At 43.1% G+C, this 18,660-nt stretch overlaps 4 protein-coding genes across 4 annotated transcripts in view; 2 read left to right on the plus strand and 2 right to left on the minus strand.

Moving 5' to 3' along the window:
• Positions 1 to 4,694, plus strand: part of LOC126557740 (regulator of G-protein signaling 7-like) — a 279,291-nt gene extending 274,597 nt beyond the window's left edge. The window contains exons 2-6 of the mRNA XM_050213617.1: positions 1,730 to 2,744; positions 2,816 to 2,929; positions 2,992 to 3,117; positions 3,205 to 3,496; positions 4,600 to 4,694. Of these exons, the coding sequence (XP_050069574.1) occupies positions 1,771 to 2,744; positions 2,816 to 2,929; positions 2,992 to 3,117; positions 3,205 to 3,496; positions 4,600 to 4,659 (1,566 nt within the window). The 5' untranslated portion in view covers positions 1,730 to 1,770 and the 3' untranslated portion in view covers positions 4,660 to 4,694. The remainder of the gene's footprint in view (positions 1 to 1,729; positions 2,745 to 2,815; positions 2,930 to 2,991; positions 3,118 to 3,204; positions 3,497 to 4,599) is intronic.
• Positions 4,695 to 5,864: 1,170 nt separating this feature from the next.
• LOC126567285 (DNA repair protein XRCC3) lies at positions 5,865 to 7,234 on the minus strand. The gene is given in 4 exon segments (XM_050223516.1): positions 5,865 to 5,872; positions 6,300 to 6,732; positions 6,797 to 7,137; positions 7,204 to 7,234. Coding segments are annotated over 4 exon segments (813 nt in total).
• Positions 7,235 to 8,226: 992 nt separating this feature from the next.
• On the minus strand, positions 8,227 to 9,579 carry LOC126558475 (twinfilin). Its single transcript, XM_050214497.1, has 4 exons — positions 9,543 to 9,579; positions 9,295 to 9,372; positions 9,122 to 9,233; positions 8,227 to 9,050 (listed from the first exon to the last, which is right to left on the minus strand). Exons 1-4 carry the CDS (start codon positions 9,565 to 9,567, stop codon positions 8,234 to 8,236), a joined length of 1,032 nt encoding a protein of 343 aa, XP_050070454.1. The 5' UTR covers positions 9,568 to 9,579; the 3' UTR covers positions 8,227 to 8,233.
• A 703-nt stretch (positions 9,580 to 10,282) lies between these two features.
• Positions 10,283 to 15,284, plus strand: LOC126556756 (cyclin-G-associated kinase). Its single transcript, XM_050212229.1, has 5 exons — positions 10,283 to 10,433; positions 10,845 to 11,218; positions 11,298 to 14,417; positions 14,512 to 14,673; positions 15,156 to 15,284. Exons 1-5 carry the CDS (start codon positions 10,301 to 10,303, stop codon positions 15,264 to 15,266), a joined length of 3,900 nt encoding a protein of 1,299 aa, XP_050068186.1. The 5' UTR covers positions 10,283 to 10,300; the 3' UTR covers positions 15,267 to 15,284.
• Positions 15,285 to 18,660: the final 3,376 nt, after the last annotated feature.

Consider the following 18,660-nt stretch of genomic DNA (forward strand, 5'->3'; position numbering starts at 1 on the left):
TCGTAGACATCTCCTGTGATCGTATCGTTCGGTTGTAACAGCACGTAGTCTACCACTCTCAGCTGTCCTCACAAAACTACACAACAAGATCTTCGCGCCATAAAAAATCTTTGACAAAATTTGAAACCCCCTTACTACTAAGGGGGTTATTAAGGCAATTTTGTTAATATGGATGGCCCGGTTAACCATAGCTTGGCACGTCGTTTCAGATTATCGTAATGAACCATTTTTCCATCTCCAGTTGCATTGTGTGGCTGTGTAAAAAAACCTTTTTGGTCTTGCCGTTAGAGCAGTTCGCAAGTGACTGAACGGAGCTCAATGTCTCTTGGCTTTAGTTCATACGGTACCCAATGACCTCTTCTGCCGGATCTTGCCAATAGCTTTTAAACGTTGGCTAATGGCTGACTGAGTTATCCTAAACGCTTTTGTAAAATCGACTAGCGTTTGTGAAGGATCTTGATTGAGCTTTGCCTCGAATTATCCATCTTCCTATTTTAAAAGTTGTCCGCCACTTGTGAACCGTGCAAACCACTTTTAACAAGTTCTTTCTGACAGAGCATAGTCACCATGAATTTCCACTTAAATACTATGACATTTGTTAGCCGGTTTTTGCGTGTCGTAGTAATGAAGCAGAACTTCCCGCAAAAAAACACTTTATTCAGTACAAATGTTGCCATTTTAGAAACTCATGGAAACTACGTTGTTAACAAAATGGCAATTTTGCCAGATTCTACCAAAGTGAAATGAAATAAGTCAAGGACGCTTGTACTAAAGCTGCACGAACTTATTTAAAGTCCTGATAATTATAATTGCACGATCCTACTATTGGTCCCCATTCAGAGAGTCAAAATCGAAACATGTTGCAAACATCCTTGCTATTGACGAGCACGCTGTGTGTGTTCGCTCAACAAATCCAGGATATTCGGATATGGATGAGTGTGCATGTGTGTACTAGTTCCGTACCGTTTGGCGATTGTCACCCAATAGATACAATAAACTCGCTCTCTTGGAATCTCTCCGAAAATGTTTTCCCGCTCCCGAATGGTGGAAAATTCCGCTCAAAAATAAGCGAAAATCACATTTATTTTCACGTACACACACGCTCACACATCGACGGTTCATGTCCTTGTACATTGCCATCCGTCCGAGGAGAGATGTGAAAATAGCCATTTTCATTTTTGCACTCCACCAAGTAAGTTCGTAGCAACAACCAACGTCGTGGTAGTAGGCTGGATAATGTTTCGCACCACCAGGATTGTATAAAAATCGGTTGCCATGCCGAGGAGGATGTATCGTGTATCGGTTGGCCATCGTTTGCGCGGAACTGACCCGCACGATATTTGTTTGGTCTGAGGTGGAGGCGTGCACACCAAAAGTTTAACTGTGTTAGCATCGGTAATACGCAGGAAAAACAAAAATCAAGAAAACTTTGTTACCAGCAACATCCAGGACCAAGGCTGTTTGGTGCAAAAACTGGGTGTGTAGTGCAGTCATTGCAGTGAGTTTATTTATTCTATTTTTTTATACCTCTTTTGGTGTTGGTTATCTACGTCTTGATTATGGTGAACCGTTTTGTTTTACTTTTTCTCAGGTGACAGGTACGGCTACAATCGACCGAGCAATCGAGGTGTATGAGAAAGGAGAGGAATCATCTCCGAAATATCCTGCACAATCCCATCACCGAAACCCACACCCAACGCCTAAGTGTATACCGATATCACCACCCGAGAGAATACTGCACCAACTTTGTCTGCTACCGTAGCGAAGAGGATGGTTACGAAGAAAAGCGTTGACATAGAAAAGGAAAAACTTGCAAAAAACATGCACTCCGGCTCCAACAGTGGCGCCACGGGTCTTCCAACAAAGTCGTCCAGTGCGGGTGGAGGAGGCGGAGGAGGCACCAGCGGTGGGTCTTGCAACGCGGTAGTAAGCTTTAGTGCAAGCACCATGGCCAACAGCAGCCATATGGTGCAGCAGATCCTACCCCACGGTCAGGATGCGCCTAATATACTCGTGTACAAGAAGATGGAGGCAATCGTCGAGCGGATGCAAACCGAAGGTACCGGCGTGTCGGTCCGTACGGTCAAGGCCTTCATGAGCAAGGTGCCGTCAGTATTTACTGGGGCAGATCTTATTCAATGGATCATGACCAACCTAACGGTCGACGACATTAGTGAGGCTCTTCATCTAGCACATCTACTAGCGTCTCACGGGTATCTATTCCCGATCGATGACCACCAGCTGACGGTACGGAACGATGGTACATTCTATCGCTTCCAGACGCCCTATTTCTGGCCGTCCAATTTCTGGGAGCCGGAAAATACCGACTATGCCATCTATCTCTGCAAACGCACCATGCAGAACAAGACGCGTCTCGAGCTGGCCGACTATGAGGCCGAAAATTTGGCCAAGCTGCAAAAGATGTTTTCACGCAAATGGGAGTTCATTTTCATGCAGGCGGAAGCGCAAAGTAAGGTGGACAAGAAGCGGGACAAACTCGAGCGCAAAGTGTTGGACTCGCAGGAACGGGCGTTCTGGGATGTGCACCGACCGATGCCAGGTTGTGTCAATACGACCGAGATGGACATTAAAAAAGCGTACCGGAAGGGTGCTTCATCGCTCGGATCTGGATCAGCCGGTACGGCGGCACATAGCAATCCGGCAGAGACGATGGCAAAAACAATCTCACTGCTCAAGCAAAAGCTCGATCGACGAACGATCAAAGTCTCGAAAGTGGCTGAATCGTAAGTACAGAGTTTGAACACGAATCGCTGCAATCAAATCACAATTTGTCCGTCCCCTTTGTCAATTTTAGATACATTTCGTACTATGAGCAGTATAGCGAATTTGACTATTTTCTATCAGCTCCGGATCATCCCAATCCATGGCAGACGGATAATACGGAGTTTTGGGATGCGGAGAAACTCGGGTTCGTAGATGCTTGCTAACCGCAACTGCTATTTTTGCTCATTCGTGCCTTTCTATCAACAGGAAGGACATCCCGATGAAACGGGTCAAACGGTGGGGCTTCAGTTTGCGAGAGTTACTAAACGATCCGATCGGTCGCGAGCAGTTTACCAAGTTTCTCGATAAAGAATTTAGCGGTGAAAACTTAAAGTAATGCTCCGTGAAGCTGCCTTCCTAACCAACGCATGTAGATCAGCACCAACTAACGGATGCATGCATGTGCTTCATATTTCACAGGTTTTGGGAAGCGATTCAGGACATGAAGGCTTTACCGCAGTCCCAGATAAAGGATGCCGCGCAAGCAATCTGGAACGAGTATCTCGCCCCGGATGCTGCCTGCCCGGTTAATATCGATTCGAAATCGCTCGAATTAGCACGTGAGGTAGTGAAGGAAGGGGCGGCACAGCCGAGCCGCTGGTGTTTCGATGTTGCAGCCGATCACGTCTTTTATCTGATGAAGAGTGACTCCTACTCGCGCTTCCTTCGTTCCGATATGTACAAAGACTGTCTGAACGGCTCAAAGAAGAAGGTAAAGTCAATTCCTAACCTCTTTGGCGTAAAGTTAAACTACTAGACTAGCTTAGATCAATAGATATTGGGCGCGCGACAAGGCGCTCTTTCAAAACACTTGGTATACTCGTTGTTGGTTATAATCTGTACTGATTGATTTGCCAGCCTTCTCTTGCTGTTGTCGTTTTATACAGTAAAAAAAAAAAACACTCGATTTGTAGTTCTCCGTTTTAGTTTATTTAATGCTGCTTTTAGATAGATTAAATGATGTGCTTGCCGTTACTTTATACATAACAGTGATTATAGTTCTCCGACCGATTATGCATTCTATCTTTCGTTCAAAATTAATGGCATAAATGAGTTCCTTTTTAGATCTTTTGGCTAGTTAGGTAGAAGATTCGATTTAAAGTGTGCTTGTTTTATCCTCATCATACAGCCATTGATCAGATCTTTCCTCATTTGGCGACAAATTCTTTCATGCATCGTGGTCTTCATGCTCTTAATTTTAAAAATACATTCCCTTAGCCTATGATGATAACGGCAATGATGTACAAAAGTGAACAAAATCAAATATGTCTGTGTCTTTTGGGTATGTGTGTAAGTTACTGTTTCATATATAGATACATCCCGAGATACTAGCAGCAAACCGTCTGTTTTACATTAGATATGGGTGAACGCTTAGAGCTTTTCTACATTTTTCATAAACCACAGAGGAAATGAAGTAAACGACGAAAAAAAAAGTCAAATTGACAGTCGTTGTCTAAAGTCTAAAGACACATGAACCAAAGAACATCAGCACGTTCCAAAAACTGATGAAAAGCTCCTAGCTGTTGGCGGATTGCAAGGTGAAAATTGGTCGTTTTTCAATTCAATTTCAAGTTTTTACTTTTGTTTGTAAAGTTGGGGGCTGATAAGATGTTGCAAAGAACTGTGTATATTATTGTTTCATAATTCTATAGCGGCTAGCTAAGCGGGGTGGTACGATCAATCCGCCTCAACAGAGAGCATGGTTTCATTTCTCGTTTATCACATTTACGCACGTGTTATAAAATAGTCGCCCATTTCGCTTGCTGTTGTAGTACGTACATATAATTCTAACCACTAATCCCCGTAACATTTCAGACATCCGTCAAAGGACTTCGAATATTTTCTGGAAGAAAAGATACGCCTGTGATAAATTAACTTTTGCCTGTTATTTTCCCAAAATTCTTCCCGTTGGGTGCTGCGCATTTAAACGCGTTTACTATTTTTGTGTACTTACTTGTTTTTGCTTCGTGCAACCAAATCGATGCATTCGATCATGCCTCAATGCATAGATTTATGCAGATGTTATAACATTGTTCCCGGGAAAAATGCGCTTTTTTTTAAGTAGAAAACTATATTTTTGCTACGATGAAATTTGTGCAATCAAACAAAACTTATTGTTTTTTAGAAATGTAATAACCCATAGCCGGAATTCAGACTTGTAGAACTGATAGAACGATGCTACCATGCAGGTTCGCTTGTCAAAGCTTTCGTTTTCGTTAGATAAATATGTACTATCCGAACAATATGCGAAACAATAACAACTACTACGCCTTTTGTGTTTACTACACGTGCTCCGAATAGTTTCATCGTAGGAAAAAAAAAACAAATCCAAAACCAAAAACAATGTCTATCGGGTATTAATACAGAATGTGATGTGTAAATAGCGTTTAGTCGTAATAATGAAACAAAAAAATTATCTCGGATAGAAAAGCTACCAAACACTAAGATGATTACAAAACCAAACCCATCAACCCGTGTCTATCAGCTGTGTAATGTTACTACTAAGACAATCTAATTTCACTAGACAACAGCAAAAGATCACCGAACTGCGAAGATACCTGCTGCACACACTGGTGTACTGGTAATGAAGTTACCTTACGACTACTAACTATTGCTATAATTCGAATACCTAACTCGTACTACAACATCTACCACTCTACTCTACTTCTAACGTGTTGTTAATGATATCAAACGTTTTAAAAACGACATTACCCACCACACCGTAATTGTAAACAAGAAAGACAAACAAAAACTAGTGAGAAATGTTTTAAAACATACGGATACACAGAGACTAGACTAATTGATTATGATTATTAGCGTACGTGAATGCAGCATTTTAAAAAAGAGAAAGACTCAAAACATAATCGGCAACAACATTTGCTTAGTTTAGGGAAAATGTTTAAATTACAGAAAAACAAAAAACCAAATAAGATTTGCGAACAAAAAGTAGGAGAAATGCACACGCATAAACTATAGCCAAAAACACACATACACACATGTCCATGCTCTGAATGCTTAAAGGAAAAGAAAAAAAAACTAGGTAAACTCTTACTACTTGCCAAAGGTGAATGTTATCGCTCTTAGGAATCTGTTTAGAAACAAATGAAAACTGTTTACAAGTATTGCTAAACAAGCCCGTTTATGTAATGTACTGTTAACAATCAATCCTATTCATATATATATATATATATATATATATATATATATATATATATATATATATATATATATATATATATATATATATATATATATATATATATATATATATATATATATATATATATATATATATACTATACTTTTTATCGTATTTGGTCGAAACTGATTGTAATTGGTGTGTGTATTGGGCAACAACAAAAGATCTCACCGATCCGCAAACCGATCGCTCATACTCTACAGGTATTTGGCTCACCAGAGGCCGCCCGACAGTCTATCTTTATAAACAACAATAAATCTGTAGAACACTCTCTACTGCAGGTGTGTAAAACAACAATCAGGGGATTTTATCTTACTTGCTTCCGTTTACACTAGTTGGACATCCACCGGGCCTGACTCGTCGATATAATAGTGTCCATGATTCGGAGCTAAGCCCGGTCCAAACATAACCGTACATCTTCGTTTGTTGGAGTTAATTCTACGTGAAAGCTGCAAACGGGTGTGCACCAGTGAGCTCCAGGCTAGACCGAGTGCGGGGACAAGTCGTTGATCGTCGAGCGTTGACGAATCAATCACGGACCGAACCTGGTTTGTGACAAAGATGGCAAAATTGTACTGCTCCTGGAAGTGTTGCAAGCGGTCCACAATCGTACGGAATGTTTCCGCCCGCGAAATGTAGTTCCTCTCTTCCAGAAATGGGCTGGTGATGGAATCAACGATGAGCACACTGATTTTGGTTTTATCTAATAGTTTTGGCAACCGGTCGAACAGACATGCCATTAAGGAAGGCTGCAATGAAGGTACAGTATGATCAGCGAATAATAACAAAGAGTTTTACAACGTTTTACCGTACCACACATCGAACATGCTCGACCATAATGTGATCCGCAAAGTTGCGATCTTGCACTGTGCTATCTTGCGGATGCTGGCACTTGTACGCTTGTTCCATCTGTAGCAATCTTCCGGACGGGAACATATGCTCGGTACATATGTACACCACGGATGCATCCGGAAACTCGCGTTGAGCTGTAAGCGCTAGTTTCAAAGCGATTTGCGTTTTTCCCGCACCAGGATCTCCGGCAATTTCGAATACGCCTCGGCAGGAGACGCCACCGTCCGTGAGACGATCGAGTACCGGTACGCCGAAGCTGATCCTTCGCCAGCGGTCTACATGTTTGGTGAATATTTCACTGCCTGTAAGTGCACATATGAAACGGTTGTAAACATCGACTAGTTGGCATATGCTGTTTGTTTACTTACCGGAAGAAAAACCCTCGAATACTGATTCCATGGTTCTAGAGCGACAGGAGCAGTGCAAGCATCATTTGCGCGCCATTTTTTTGGCAACTTGAAGTTGTTCTGTGACAACTAGATTTTCTCAATACCAACAGCTTGTTTATTTATACTGCTTTGTGGTGTTCAAGGTCATTTTTCCACATATTCGAAACACGCGCACACATGTACTTCAAGTCGAGAAAAGATTTTATGCTCTTGCTGGAGTTTTACAAAAATAACATTATGAAAATTCATTAGAAAAAGTCCTGTTTTTGAAAAATATAATATTTTATTCAGTTCGATCGTTATTGAAAGTTTTGATTGGATAGTAGTTTGAGCTTGCGTAAGAAAACGATAACATAGATTGGAAAAAGGTAAAGCACATATTACAAACTCAACTCATAACTTAGTCATTCATTATATTACTTTTGCTTCGAATACTTATACGCACATGATGGATGCATGCATGAACACTGTGTAAAGCGGGTGGTTCATGGAGCACGAACTTAAACAGGCAATGCTAACCAGTTGAATATGATGTCCTGTAATCTCGTTGGCCGTACATTTAACGACACACAAGCCCATTTCTGTCGTAATTATTATCGTTGCTTTCGATTTCGAGAAATATTCTTTTTTCGCTCTTTTTTGGCATTATTCCTTCTGTCTAAAGATGCAATTTTGATTCCCTAAATGTTGATGAACTGGAAAATACTTTCGATACTGTACACACGGAGGTTTCGACTACATATTGCTGCAAGTGTCTATAATGTTTCACTTAGACAATTCTCGTTGTTTCTAGTTTTTGTTTCCGAAACTACGTAAAATGGGTTCAATAAGTTATGTTCTACACACAAACAGATAAAAATACATAATAGCGTATTGCCACACAATGCGATGCCAAATGCGATGAAAGGTGGGTGCGTCGGGCAGGTGATCTAGCTAGCAACGTAGTAATCTTGTAGCGCCTTCATTGTGACCCTTAATGCTAATGCACAGTTAGCACTCGACCCCTTTTTTACTCGACAGCCTGTGGTTTCGTCAGTCTTTTAGCTCCGCGGCTAGGTGGGCCCTTCGGCTTTGAAAACTGTGGCCGAAGGTTAAGCTTGCGCGGATGAAGCTCCTCATGCAGAAACTCTTCGGTCAGTTCTGCACCATTGTCAATTTCCAGTTTCTTCGCTACCTGGATGCCATGCTTTTCGATCGTTGCAGAAAATGGCCCCTTGCAGCTTGAATACATCATGCGCTCCCGGATGGAACAGCTATAGCCTGGCATCGAATAGACGAACACAACACTTTCCAGATAGTTTCCCTCGTGATGGTGTTTGAAAATGTACAGATGGTAACGTGCATGATCGGTCGGAATTTGCAACGGTAGCCCAGTCAGATCGATATTGTCCGCCTTGACCAAGTGTATCTTTTCCTCCTCGAGATCGATACGAAACTGGAGATAGTTGTAGCCCCCACGGCGCATATCATGTAGCGCTTGTGCGACCGCATCCGATATTGGGCAGTTGATACCACCGAGCGTTTGTTGCTTGGTGTCTATACCGAAATCTGTTTTAACTTCTGTTTTGCGCAGTTCAGCCAGCTCTTCCTCACGACTGGTCAGCGGTGCTGGCGAGCTGAAGTCAACCCTATGCTTATGATAGCCCTGTAGCGTCGTTTCTTCCTTGGATGTTGCGTTGAGCTCTTCCTTGATGTGACTCGAACCGAACTCGAGCTTCAGTGTTGCTTTGGTCGAAGCGTAAAGCATCTTCTGCCGCACCGTGGCCGATTCCGGCACCCAGCTCATCAGGAGCCATGCATACCCGGTTGGAATTTTGTAGTCCAATCTGTTGGGCGACACCCCCAATGGTATTATGGTCGATTTCTCTCCATACGTTAATGTTTAAGAAAGCCTTACCTATAGAGGATGTAACATGGCGTACTTTCTTCTATCAGTGGTCTTACCAACGTATCGTAGTCCTTTTCCCAGTCGCGCTTCACATCACTGTGACTCACCAGCCGTAGTTCCTCTGAAATGCATTAACGGATTGTAGCTTCCTGCCAAACTGGCTCAATTTTGTTATAGTTTACCATTCTCGATAGAAACTTTAAGCACTCTGGTCTTTCCATCCTTGCATTTGCCAAAAAACTTCAACAGCTCGGCGTTTGCTGAATGGGATGAGATGGAAAGATACAATTAGATTCGTCATATCCCGTTCGTTTTGATATGGCTGGTGTCAACCAAAAAAAAAAGCGAAAAAGATTATGCACGCATTCCCGGCTGGGGTGTCGGTGTATTCGGATGCGTTGATTCATCTGGTTCGTAAAAAAACACCTACCCTTAATGCCAGTTTGGTGCGACATGCCTTCGTAGAAATGTAGGTGAATTGCGGGGAAACGATAAAAGCAATACGATGTACTGTACTTTGGAAGTATATTGGGCTGGTTATGGTAGAAACAAAACAAACACAAAATGGGCAAGTGTCTGGCGAGATCACAAATTGCTTTTTTTACGAACAATGAATTTCACTTGTGACGATTGTGGTTACATCAAAATCAGCTGTCAAAGTGCGACCCATTCCGACAGTTGTCAGCGGTATGTGCTTTGCAAAGAGTGGTTGTTGCGAAATATGTAAGAAATTCAATGAAAAGTGTATCAATGCTGATTAAAATTGAGCAGAAAGATTTAGGATCGATGCCGGTAGCAAAACGAACTCTTGTGCAAACAACAATTTGCTCCCCAAAGTCGGTGTCGAACGAATTGAAGTATTCGGCCCACGCTTGCAAATGCCGTTTGTTGACAGCGTGGTGAAAATGATGTTTGACAGTACGTACAACGGCGTGTGAAAGAGATGAAAACACAATACAAGCGCAAGTGGGTGATTTTTCGTGGCTCTCGTTGTCGTCGTCGTCGTTGTACGATTATCGGGAAGAAAGAAGCAAGAATCCCGTTCGTTCTATGAAAGGGGGTGTCTCGCGATTAGGATCTACTAGCCTTCGTTGGTCACACGCAGGAAACGAGTAGAAACTGTAAATCGGAACCAGCGGAAGGGTTGTTACCAACGTGAATAAAAGTGCGGGAGTACGTGCGGACAAGATGAGTGATTTCTTGAAATCAGCCATAAACTACTTCAATGCGACACCTTCGAATGGATTGGACAACGATTTCGTGGGCCAGACGGTGGAGGTGGCTAATGTGAAGCTGCGTATCAAACGTGTAATAGCGGAAGGTTAGTGTCGCGGACCGCAGTTTTTATCGTTATCACAAATGGATAACGCAACAAAGACGGAGACGACGGTGGCGATAGGTGGTGGATGAGGTTTCCGCCAGCTGTTACTCATCCGGGATCAGCTTTCGGTATCGAATTACCGACCGTCACCGTCCTTTGTCCAGGTTCACAGTTAAATGTCAAACGCATCCAAAGGACACTCGATGACGGTCTCAGCGTAGGCAGAATGAAAAGGATCGTCCTTTTTCCATCCTGTCCGGCATGACCGTTCGACTTGGCCATGCACAATGCTGTATATGTGTGTGGGCAAAGGTCACTGCGAACCTTTGATGTTGGTCACACGCCTTTCAAAACGCCTTTCAAACCGAGTTTCACTATTATCTAATTTTCTCGCTCCCTTTCATTGTGCAGGTGGATTTGCGTACGTGTACGTGGCACAGGATGTACAATCCAACACGGAGTACGCTCTCAAGCGTCTGCTTGGTACAGACAAGGAGGAGTGTAACAACATAATACGTGAGATCAACGTTCACAAGCAGGTGTCTGGTCACCCGAATGTGGTAAAGTTCGTTGCGGCTACCTTTATTGATCGAACACAAAGCACCAATTCACAGCGCCGGGCGGAATATCTTCTCGTGTCGGAACTTTGCAAAGGTGGTTCGCTGTACGACTGTCTTGAGCAGGACCTTGCACCGGAAACTGTGCTGCGGGTGTTTTATCAGGCCACTAAAGCCGTTGCCCATCTACACAGTCAAGCGAAGCCGATCAATCATCGCGATATAAAGGTTCGGTTCCGCCAAAGCACCATTTCATGTCCATTTCGGAGTTTTGGAGCTGAGGTAATGATGTTTGTACATTTTTCAGATTGAAAACTTTCTTATCGGAAGCGATGGATTGCTAAAGCTGTGTGATTTCGGATCGGCCTCTACGGATAGCTACGCACCGGACGTAACATGGAACGCCCAGCAGCGGGATACGCTGGAAGATGCACTAACACGCTGCACGACTCCGATGTACCGGGCACCTGAACAGCTCGATACTTGGGCCAACTATCCGATCGGCATTAAGATGGACGTGTGGGCGCTCGGTTGCATCTTGTACTGTCTCTGCTACCGAAAGCATCCGTTCGAGGATTCGGCCAAACTGCGTATTATAAACGCCAACTATACCATTCCAGCGAACGATTCGCGGTACGCCTGCTTTAGTGAAATAATTCGTGGATGTTTACAAATCGATCCGAATCAGCGGTTCGATACTGCTATGATTCTGGAACGGTTGGCTGCAGTCGCGGAGTCTAAAGGATGGCCGTTGAAGGCACCGCTAGGATTGCTGGGGAAGCCGTTGAATTCTCCTCCCGCGGGCATGACACCGGCACCCAGTCCGAGTCACAATCGACCGAACGGGGGCGTAGTACCGGAACGTCCTGCACCCCCTCGACCCGTCTGTCCACCCGGTGGTCCCGTACCGGTGTCGAGCGACGGATCGCTACGAAACAAGTATCCACAACGTCCTCCGGATCCGGTTCGTGTGGCACCCACTCCAGTGCAATCTGGACCGTCGCCATATCCAACGCCTCATACCCAACAGTTTAGTCAACCGGTTCCTCCTGCAATGGGAGGAGGTGGTGGCCTATTCTCGTCGATAAAGGGTGGCGCGGGAAGCTTTTTGAAGAATCTTAAAGATACCTCGTCGAAAGTGATGCAAACGGTTCAGCAAAGCATTGCCCGAACGGATCTGGACATGAGCTACATTACGCAGCGGATCATCGTGATGCCATGTCCGTCCGAGGGCATCGAGTCGACGTACCGCACGAACAACATCGAGGATGTAAAGCTGTTCCTGGACAGTCGCTACCAACCGACAAAGCTGAGCGTATACAATCTGGTGGGTCGGAACAGTTGTCCACGGTTGCCACCGCCAGTGCGAACGGTAGATGCCGGTTTCATATACGCGCCCGTTCCGCTGCAAAGTGGCAAAGCTCCGATACTGACCGGGCTTTATTCGCTCGTAGAAGATATTTACGGGTTTCTGAGTGCCGATCCGAAAACGATCGTCATCATTCAGAGTCCTGACTGTGGCCGTGCGCTGGCGGCGACCGTTGTGTGTGCTTTGCTGATATACGCCTCGCTCGTAACGGAACCGGAGGATGCAATGCAAATGTTTGCCATCAAACGAACACCGCCCAGTTTGCGCGCCTCGGAGCTCCGCTATCTGTACTATCTGGGAGACATTGTTCGTTCGATACCGCATCTGCCGCACTACAAGCCGGTAACGCTTGTTTCACTCGCTGTGACCCCGGTGCCGCGCATGACAAAGGCACGCGACGGTTGCCGGATGTTTGTGGAGGTAGCTACGGCGGATCGTACGGTATTTTGCACGTTGCAGGATTATGAACGAATGCGCCTGTATCATACATCGGAAGGCAAAATTGCGCTCGCAATGAATGTCACCGTGTGCGGCGATGTTACGATCAGCTTATACCATGCCCGAAACGCACTCGGCGGTATGGGACGGCCGCAGGGCATCAAGATCTGCCAGTTACAGTTTCACACCGGTTTTATCCCCGAGGAAGAAACGTTGATCAATTACGATCGTGCAGAGTTGGACGAGGTGCCGGATGTGGAGCATGTACCGCAAAAGTTTAGCGTAGCTCTAAGTGTATTCGTGGGAGATTCGGAACGCCCACCGTCAGCAAATCCACCTTGGAACACGGCGAAAGCGTCGCGCGATCCTCGCATCCTGTTCGCTTCTCAGCTCGAGTATGAAGAGAACGTTGATAACTTCGTTACGAAACCTAGCAGCAAGGGAAGCGCAGAATCGGTAGTACCACATAAACCTCCTCCGCCACGACCGGCACCTCCATCACCACAGCCGGCGCATCGAGTGTTGGGTGACGATGCGTCCCGGATGACAATGTCCGGTACTCCACCGACCACCGTCGGTATGGAGGAACGTGAGGCTGATCTTTTAAATCTAAACAAATCTAGTCAAGCAAGGCAAGCGCCGGAAGATTCACGGCCGGTTCCAAACATCGAAGAAAGTTACGATCTTCTTGGTGGGCTTTCGCCCCCAGTCGTCCCGGGGCAAAGGGGCAGTGAAGCGGCGGTACAAGGTGGCCGAAGTACGACAACGACAGCCGTACTGGATGATATATTCGGAACGCTCGACGATACAACGGTGCCAAGTGGGGGCACCACCCTACCCAGTACCAAGTCCAGCAGTGATTTAAATGGGCTCAATCTTAACTTTGATCACTTTGGTGGTGTAGCGCAACCAGCCAGTGGAGCTCCTTTCACGAACGGTACTGGTCAATCGGACGCGTCGGCAAACAATGCCAACAATAGCTTTGGTTTCGATGCATTTGCTGGGGTGGCTCCACAATCGATCTACAATAGTGCTGCACCGGTGGTACAACCTACGGCAACGATCCCACAGCAGCAACCTTCATCGAATAGTGCGGCATCGAAAGATCCTTTCGCAGACATAGGAAATTTGGCGGCAGGTCTCGGGGCAGGTGCCAGTGGTGGTGTTGGTGGAGGTGCTGCGGCTGGTGGTTCTGCCGGTGTTCCCAGCGGTTGGGGTGGTAAACCGGGAACTACTCCCAGCCCTCGTTCTACACATTTCTCCAGTCCGACACATCAGTTCAGTGGGGCTAGCACGGCTAACCCATCGCCGAGGGCACCATCTACACCAAATCACCAAATGCGTAGTCCGAATGATCCTACTCAACCGCAGGCACGCCCCGACTATAGTCGCTCCCATTTTGAACCGTCGAAAAATGGAAGCAATGGAAATGCAAAGGATGCACCGGGTGGTGGTGGTGGTGGCGGACTGCGGTCGGGGGACATTTTTGGCGACATTCTTGGCCAGCAAGGGTACTCGTTCGGTAGTACCAAAAATCAAGGACCGCGAACGATGAACGATATGCGCAAAGAGGAGCTAGTAAAGGAGATGGACCCGGATAGGGTGAAACTGATGGAATGGGTATGAAACGGGGTTGCGGAATGGTCGATGGAAAACTTCCGGAGAATCGTTATCTAATTACGTTTAATTTTTGTTTATCCCCGTTGTTTTCCAGACTGAAGGTAAAAAGAATAATATTCGTGCGTTACTTTGCACCGTCCATACCGTGCTATGGCCCGGCGCTAAGTGGACAAAGTGTGAAATGCATCAACTGGTGTCGGCAGCAGATGTGAAGAAAATTTACCGCAAAGCCTGTCTCGCCGTACATCCCGACAAGGTATGTGGTTTAACACTAGAACGAACTGGAAGTCATTTTGTTTGGTTTGGGATTTTCGAAACTGAAATACTTGTTGAAGTATACTAATTTTAACAACAATGTTTCGACAAGACATTCGATTTCAATGATTTTTCAAATTATATATTTTGATGAAGTTCTAGAAATTGGAAATGTTATGAACTAGACCGAAAATATTATTTCAAATTCTTTTTAACCTTTTTTTTCCAATGTAAAAATATTGGTTACGGTTTGGTTACAAAGTTAGTGAAAGTAAATGTAATTATGCATATTATTGGAATATTTAGAAATCTTTACAGTATACAATGCAGAATATAAGAATAAAAAATAAAATGAAAAATTGATTGATTGGGTAGAATTGAGTACATTGTAAAAATGGCAGTTTGCTCGTTTGAATGGATAAGAAAAGCTTCTATTCGTTATGGGAATTGTGGTTTAATTTTCCATTGTTTTATCTTTTTCAGCACACTGGTACGGAGAATGAAAGTATGGCTAAAATGATATTCATGGAGCTGAACAACGCGTGGACTGAGTTCGAAAGTGATGCTAGCCAGCAGAATCTATTCTCCAACTAAGCATCAACATGCTCTAACGCCTGAGTGCTATGGAAAGGGTAGGTAATAATTTGTAAGTGTGTTACAATAGTTTAATTATTTCCAATAGTTCACCAAATATTCGACCAGCTGACGTCGATTGTCGAATGTCCCTTATTGTTGCTTCTCACGATGGAAAGCATTTTCCACGAAACGATAAACAAACATCACGTTAGTCTCTCTTTTTTTACGTGAAACATTTTGAATTTTTAACGCATCGAACTGTAATATGCGTTTCTTTCGTATAAGAAACATAGCTGTTGTTTCCACCTCTAGGACGGTTCGAATCGTTCCCTATCGAAAATGACAGTTTCAAAATATGTCAGAAATAGTAAGCTATAGACTGTTCAAGGATAAGTCTGGGGCGCGGAAAAAGTACTGAAAGGCGCAAATGTTGGAAAGAAGCTGATGTGATAATTTGTCCTTTTCTTTGGCGTTTTACTTTTATCGAAAGTGCACTTTTAAACATCACACACCGCGTTTCATCGTTTAATTGCTATAGAACTATTTATGAATGTTTGAAAAGCTACTGTGTCGGTTCTTTAATAATGAATCGCGTTGGTTGACTGGCCTTGGTAAAAAAAAAAGCCAGCAACAGAAATGAAAACATTATTTTACTACGCATGTTTTATGTAAAAATGCGTTTGGAAAGAGTATTATTAAAATGTTAATATTATATAACATCTTTAGCCAAACCCACAAATCTGAACCATTGTGTTTGGCATTGTAGTCCCCAATAATGTAGCGTTTGACTGCTTTGTTGACTGCTACTTTGAAATGTCAACCGCATTTCTTATTTGTCGAAAGTAATATTCAATATCGCATGGATAGTTTGTTTTTGTGGGCATGGATTTAACTTTTCGTCGCTAGGCTTTACAGCGGGAATATATTGCAACAGTTTTGAAATGCTTCGTATCCATTTCATATTTATCATACATACATATATTGCCATAGTTTGGACAAAATGTCTTCTAAACGTCTGTATTCCTGATAAGTTGGTTTACAATAGCAGAATTTCCTCTTAGCTTTTGCATTAATGACTGATAACAGGTACGTTCTCGTGTATGCATCTTTACATTCTCGTACATGATTGACCATTCCAACTGCTTTAAAGTAACTTAAATAAACTTTTTCGAAGAAATCAAAATTTCGTTCCAAACCTCCTTTTAGCAAAGACGACAATGCTATCATTTAAGAACACAAATGTTTAATCATGTTTCTGAGCATCATATAGGTCATCATCATCATATTCATGTTTATATGTTTTTCTCAGGTTCACCGAACGATGAAACCTAAAACGCTATTTACGTGCTATGTTATGTAAATAAAATAACCAATAAATTAATTTCCCAGCATTGTCGTCTGATTTTGCCACAAAAATTCGGAAATATTTTTTGAAATTAATTTTCTTTTGCTTGCTCGTTGTGATTGGCCAGATTTTATAGAACTTCTAACACAACTTTTGAACTCTTACCAAAGCCCAAGATATTCAGCGCAAATTAAAAATGTATGTACTGAAAAAATCCTATCTTTGAATAAATATTCAAAGATAAAAGATAAATTACAACACAAAAGACAAACCTCCGCTTGGAAGTATAATGCCAAGACAATGAAATTCATAGCCACGGAAACGATATATCTATCCGATATTGTTGACACAAACCTTTTTACAAGTGTGAAATGTTGTTACCATTGAATAGCGCGTCGTACAACCCTTTAAACCGTAATAATTTATCATTGCTACAGTAACTTAAGTTAGTAGCATTGTTTAGGATCACTTCTAGGCTGGGAGAGAAAAGGAGCAAAATAGTGTAGAATGGAGAAGAGGAAATAAATATATCACAACAGATCAATTAAAATAACAAAACAAACCGTCTGGACAGCCGTAGACGCCATTGGAGGTTATGGTGTTTTACCAACAGTTATTTAGAAAAGCGGCCGCAAGGAATATTTTATGTTTGTGCATCAGACGAATAAAATATGTAGCAAGTCTACGCAGTTACGGGATATGAAGTGTTACGCGATATGTATGGTTAAAAAGCATATAAATAACCAGATACAGAGGAATGTTAATCTATTAGCACTTAACAACGGGACTTAACACACACAAACAAACAAACAAACACACACACACACACACACACACACACACACACACACACACACACACACACCGATAATTGAGAGCAACAGCGCGATAGCAATGAATTGTAATTTAATTGAAACCGATTTTAGCAGATTGACATGCTGTTGCTGCTACTGCTGCTTGCCCAAGTTGTTGATTGTTCGTAACTATGTGTATGTGTATAAGCCAGTAACTTATTCTCCCAAAACGCTAGATAAAATTGAAATGTAATACGCGTTTCATTCGTTGTTCAGATAAATATGTACATTGTGTAGGATATTGGGCGTGCCGATAATGTTTACGAGATGGGAAAATGTGCATCGCATGTAGAGCGACCAACAGAGGGACTGTGTTGATGAGTGCAGTTGAGCAAAACCATGCTTTACAAACGAATACCAGTTATCAGCTAAATGGAAAGGGTTTAGTTTCATAGTACAATTAAGAGGAAACAGAGGAGTTCTTTAAACAAATAGAAACCCTGTAATGATGATTTCAAATGCAAATGTGCAAATGGGCGATTACGTTACGTTAGGTGTACTTTATTGCCGTAGACACTTCGGTTTGCCGTACCTATCATGCAACCAGAGGCACTGACTTAATCATGCCTGTCTAAACTACTTTAGCAAAGTTCAGATGTAAGGAAGAAAGGAACGAGTGTCACATTCAGATTAATACCAGATTATGATCATTTGATGTGTTAACGTAAGGCAGAGGGTTCGATTGAACTGCTGTGATGTTACGGGAAGCCAGAAAACTTTGTACCATCCGAGTATACCGAGTTGAGTGTGACACACGGTTTGAAATGGAACGTTAGCTGATCGAATCCTTACAAGCGAAACGTTTTGCGTCCTTTAGGATGTGGAGATTATTCAAAGCGCGAAATGTTAAATGGATGCATTGATTTGAACCACTAATTTCTAGGAAAATGGAAACATGTTCGTAAGATGTAAAGGAAAGGTGTACAACGTGTGTGTTTGTGTATAGTGTGTTACTGTGCACTCTACTGGATAGTTGCAAAGCAATAATGAAACAAAAGGGTTGATAAAACAACACGTGTAACACGTGTGATGTAGAAAGCGGTGGAATGAGTAGAGCGAGCAGTTCAGGACGATCGTGCAATGGAATTTGTTGCTCATCGATCAATGCGTTCCCAATCAGTGATGACTATTCTTTTTTTATTTTGTAAAAGCACACAAAATTTATTTATTCGTACGAAGTGCTTACGAAATGTAAGTGTGTGCGTGTGGTACA

This window comes from Anopheles maculipalpis, chromosome 2RL (genome assembly GCF_943734695.1).
Source record: "Anopheles maculipalpis chromosome 2RL, idAnoMacuDA_375_x, whole genome shotgun sequence".
Lineage (NCBI taxonomy): Eukaryota > Metazoa > Arthropoda > Insecta > Diptera > Culicidae > Anopheles > Anopheles maculipalpis.

What these genes read in the sequence shown, in the direction of transcription:
- LOC126558475 (XM_050214497.1), bottom strand. Translation starts at nt 9,567, where the DNA reads ATGTCGCACCAAACTGGCATTAAGG. An exon ending in GCACCAAACTGGCATTAAGG is followed by an intron (nt 9,373 to 9,542) that starts GTAGGTGTTTTT and finishes CATCCCATTCAG; the next exon opens with CAAACGCCGAGCTGTTGAAG. An exon ending in TAAAGTTTCTATCGAGAATG is followed by an intron (nt 9,234 to 9,294) that starts GTAAACTATAAC and finishes AATGCATTTCAG; the next exon opens with AGGAACTACGGCTGGTGAGT.
- LOC126556756 (XM_050212229.1), top strand. Translation starts at nt 10,301, where the DNA reads ATGAGTGATTTCTTGAAATCAGCCATAAACTACTTCAATGCGACACCT. An exon ending in GGGTGAAACTGATGGAATGG is followed by an intron (nt 14,418 to 14,511) that starts GTATGAAACGGG and finishes GTTGTTTTCCAG; the next exon opens with ACTGAAGGTAAAAAGAATAA. An exon ending in TCGCCGTACATCCCGACAAG is followed by an intron (nt 14,674 to 15,155) that starts GTATGTGGTTTA and finishes TATCTTTTTCAG; the next exon opens with CACACTGGTACGGAGAATGA.